The following is a 4,184-nucleotide window of genomic DNA, read 5'->3' as shown; positions in this document are numbered from 1 at the left end:
AAACATGGTATGTGTAAGGTAGATTTTTGAGCCTGCTTTTGCCCCTCCTTGCTGGGCATGTTCACATTTGCTCTGGTATTTGCAGCTTTACTTCTTGGGTTGTATCAGAACTGAAGTAATAGAGAATGTGCTATATTTTTAAAAAAAGTTTTAAAAAAAAGTTTGAACTCTCTGTAGAACTCCTGYGCTATTGCTGAAAAGCTCCATTTAAAATGTTTTGGATTTGAAGTGGTTTCTCACAAATAGGCAAAAAAAAATGCAGTTAGGTGGGTATGCAGTCTGTTACCATCTGTAATTTATCCTGCTGTCTGTGATACTGAGAAGATAACTAGCAGCTGCCTTGGAGCATCTTACTGAAATGCTTCATTTTAGGTGGCAGAAATGGTTTGTGTGCCAAGTATTTTCAATTTCTTCAGTACAGTGATTGAGGTGATTCTTCCCTTCCCAGCAAGCCTGGCTTGGGTGCTTTTTCCTGCCAGAGGTGCTCAGGCRTTGCTTGGCTCAGGGCCCATCCCTGCCCAGTGCTCCATTGCTTCCTCTGTGGTGCTTCACAGTGCTCACAAAGTTCTGGTCAGGGCAGMTCTCTGAAATTGTATATATTTTTATGAAGCTGAAGTAAGACATTCTAAAAATGGAAAGATAGGCCTCTAACTACAATTGCTCTATAAGCATTACATGAAAGAGCAATGTGGAGCAGTCTTGCCAGTGGTGAAATGCATTCTTTTCTGCTGCTGTCATCCAGGACTGCATTTCCTGAGCTGCTGTATTGACATTCTCCTGGACTTGCAGAGAGCAAGCAGGAGCAGGCTTTCTCGGGTTCGAAAGTGGAAATCCCCTGAAACAATTATTAATTGTTGTATTTTTTTAAGACTTAAAATTGCATCATTTTCCAACTCCTTGTTACTGAGAGCCTTGACTTTTGATCACTGCCTTTTAAACCCTTCTTTCTGAGCTTTGTGTTACAGCACAGTGAAAATAACTGGTTGAGTTTGTATCCTCACTGTTGGTAAAGCTGCTTATTTAAATATATCAGTATTAATTGTCAAGMGTATCTAAATCCTAAGTGTGAACATTTAACTTTTTTCTATTATCCATAGATGTGAAATGATCTTAAAAATCAAGTTTGTTTGAATTTGGAAGGGTGGAAGAGAACCTCAGAACCTTCCATTTAGAGGAGACAGCAACACTTAAATAGTGTAATTTATATTGTCTGATACTGGCAAGATAGCTGTAGCTCTTAAATGTTGTCCTTGATTATTGTTTTGCCTTTCCTGCAATGACTTCAGTATTTTAGCTGTTRTCACTTTTCCAAATAGTCTCTGCTTTATATCCAAATGCAGGCAACTTTTGCATAAAATTTGCATTACTTTGGTYGCTTTCTTCTGACTTTTCAATTGATCCAGCTTGGAATTGGGTGCACAAAACTTTAGTGAAGCGGCCTGGGAAGATTGCACATTTTCAGTACATTTCAGCACATTTCAGTGTGAAATGGAAAATAAGCAGGAGGGATTAGTGAGGTATCTCTTTTTTAGCTTTTCCCTCTCTTTTCTTTGCCACAGAGAAGTGCTTTGATTTTGGTGTCCCAGCTCTGTGTTTTCCCCAGAGCTGTTGTTTTGCTGGCTGTCTGCTGTASTGAGTTTGTAAGAGCTTCAGTGCAGGACCTGGTGCTGTGTGTCACCTGAACCCCTGGAGCTGGGTCACGCAGGGATGTGTGGGGTTGGTGGAAGTTGGGTATTGCTGGGTCAATGGACAAACTTCAGTGTTTGGTGTGAGTTGGGATAGCTGCTTTTGGGCTTGGGGTTTGTTTCAGGCTGGATTCTCCTGCCCCTGGCTCCATGTTCGTGTGTCCCCTGCCCCAGCCCTGAAGGGACGGAGCTGCAGAGTGTTCCCAGTGCCAGCTCCTGCTGCTGCTGCTGCCCAGGAACGGGGAATGGGCATCTCTGCAGCAGAGCTGTGCCCTGATCCTGTGTCCCTTCAGGGCAGTGTGTGCCCAGTGCTCCCAGTGCCAGCTGCTGCTGCTGCTGCTGCCCAGGAACGGGGAATGGGCATCTCTGCACTTCAACTGTGCCCTGATCCTGTGTCCCTCCAGGGCAGTGTGTGCCCAGTGCCAGCTCTGCACTTCAGCTGTGCCCTGATCCTGTGCTCTGTCCCTTCAGGGCAGTGTGTGCCCAGTGCTCCCAGTGTCAGCTGCTGCTGCTGCTGCTGCCCAGGAACGGGGAATGGGCATCTCTACAGCAGAGCTGTGCCCTGATCCTGTGTCCCTTCAGGGCAGTGTGTGCCCAGTGCTCCCAGTGCCAGCTCTGCACTTCAGCTGTGCCCTGATCCTCAGATTGCTCTGTCCCTCCAGGGCAGTGTAGAAGCTTTGTGAATGCCACCTACTTTCAAAGCATTAAGCGCACTTCATAACTATGTCTGTAATATTAGTTAACAGTGACTTTGATAATTGAACAAATGAATTGCTATTTTTCCATGTATTGAAACTGCTACCCTGATGCCTCTGCAATAACACAGCTTGGGATTCTTGGAGGGTAATCCTGTCAGTCCCTTCCACACTATCCATAGCCCAGAGCAATTACTTTAACTTGAGCATTTTAATTTCCTCTTTTGCAAAAAGAGCATTAGAAGCATTGCTCCCATTAAGCTTTTATTACCATAATTAGTCTCTTCCACGGTTTGTTCCTARCAGCAGAGCATGCTGCTGTTACTTGTCATTCTGTGCTGAAAACTGCCTGTGGTAAACTTGTACTGATCCTGGCTGTTCCTAATGGTTAACACTAGTATTTTTCATGCATCTTGAATTCTGTTAGTTTTAATAAGTACCACAAAATAGTGTTTTTAAAATAATCTTGGAAGCATCATATTTCTGGCTTCCTCCTGCCTGACCCTCAAGTTGTGTAGGTGATTTGTGAAGGTGAAGCACAGTCACACACACAGATTGAGATTAGTAGTGCAAAGTTCTCTGCTAGTTATGTTTGTAAAGTTTCTAGAAAAAAGAAAAAGATCTTTTATAATCCTGAAAACTTGGATTTTAAGTATCATTGCCTGGAAATGTAAACTATGTTGMAATGTTGTTCTTGCAGGCAGGATGCCAGCCCCAGAGCAGAGCCCAGGGCTGGAGGAGGGGCTGCTGCAGACAGCACAGGAGACTTCCACAGGCCCAGGCATGGAAGCAGAGACTACTGCCACCACCATTTTGGCTTCTGTGAAGGAACAGGTATCTATCATTTCAGCAATTCATCAGCACAGATAAAYTGGGGCTGTGGAGTTAACCCCTGTCTCTGACTGCATTGCTGGGACAGCCATGGCTGYTCCTATTGCACATGACCCCGTGTCACTGTGGTATATTTGGTAGCTGTTGGACAATCCAAACACGAGGGATTTGGTTACCTGCATTGAACAGAAGCATCATTCTGGTGTTCTGTATCCCCTGGAATGTCTGCACYGCTCTCGTGAGTCAGACTGGAAATGCAGGTTTAGTGTTGAAAAAAGAAGAGGTAGCATAGAATTGATGCAACATTAAACTCAGCTCTTGTAAGTCCTGCAAAGCAAAGTGTTCAGTCCTTCAAAGTCTGGCACATACAGATTTGGTATGAATAATTGTATTTTTTTTAAAAAATAGGCTTTAAACTCTGAATTTAGTTTCAGTTATCAATACCAAGGTACTAATACTTTTTAAATCTGCAGCACATTTRTGGGTGTGTTTCAGAAGTGATAATTTCTATAGGAAAAATAAAACTGTGTTTGCAATCAAATTCAGCCTTAATTTGTAAAGATYATTGAAGTCAGAAAAATTGCAGTTCTACAAGGATGGACATCTTTCCTGACTTAATACACAATTTGTAAAATCTAAACTTCAGAGTAAATCTGCTTTGCTGTTTCTGTTTTGGAACCTCCTTTAAGATTAATCAGGACTTAGTTCAAGATGGTAGCTCTGAATGCAAACACTCCATCTATTTGTTCTTATGTTGTCCCATATTAATATTTTTTTCAAAGGTGAGAGCTAGATTATGTTTTCTTGATGACAACAGTTTTCATACCCATAATACTTTATTGTTAACCAAAAGCAGTGTGCTGATGGTGTTGACTGAGCTGTGAGCAGAGCTGGAGCTGCAGCAGGGATCCCCAGCCCAGGATGTCCCCATGTCCCTGGAGCTGCAGCAGGGATCCCCAGCCCAGGATGTCCC

At 43.2% G+C, this 4,184-nt stretch overlaps 1 protein-coding gene across 1 annotated transcript in view; it reads left to right on the top strand.

Annotated features, from left to right (window-relative positions):
- Positions 1 to 3,066: 3,066 nt before the first annotated feature.
- Positions 3,067 to 4,184, top strand: part of PKP4 (plakophilin 4) — a 39,069-nt gene continuing 37,951 nt past the window's right edge. The window contains exon 1 of the mRNA XM_057385330.1: positions 3,067 to 3,214. Within this exon, the coding sequence (XP_057241313.1) occupies positions 3,086 to 3,214 (129 nt within the window). The 5' untranslated portion in view covers positions 3,067 to 3,085. The remainder of the gene's footprint in view (positions 3,215 to 4,184) is intronic.

Source organism: Malurus melanocephalus, unplaced genomic scaffold, assembly GCF_030028575.1.
Source record: "Malurus melanocephalus ecotype Western Australia unplaced genomic scaffold, MMel_1.1 scaffold_811, whole genome shotgun sequence".
NCBI classification, from domain to species: domain Eukaryota; kingdom Metazoa; phylum Chordata; class Aves; order Passeriformes; family Maluridae; genus Malurus; species Malurus melanocephalus.
The sequence above is the reverse complement of the archived record's forward strand: the minus strand, read 5'-3'. Positions and strand labels throughout refer to the sequence as shown.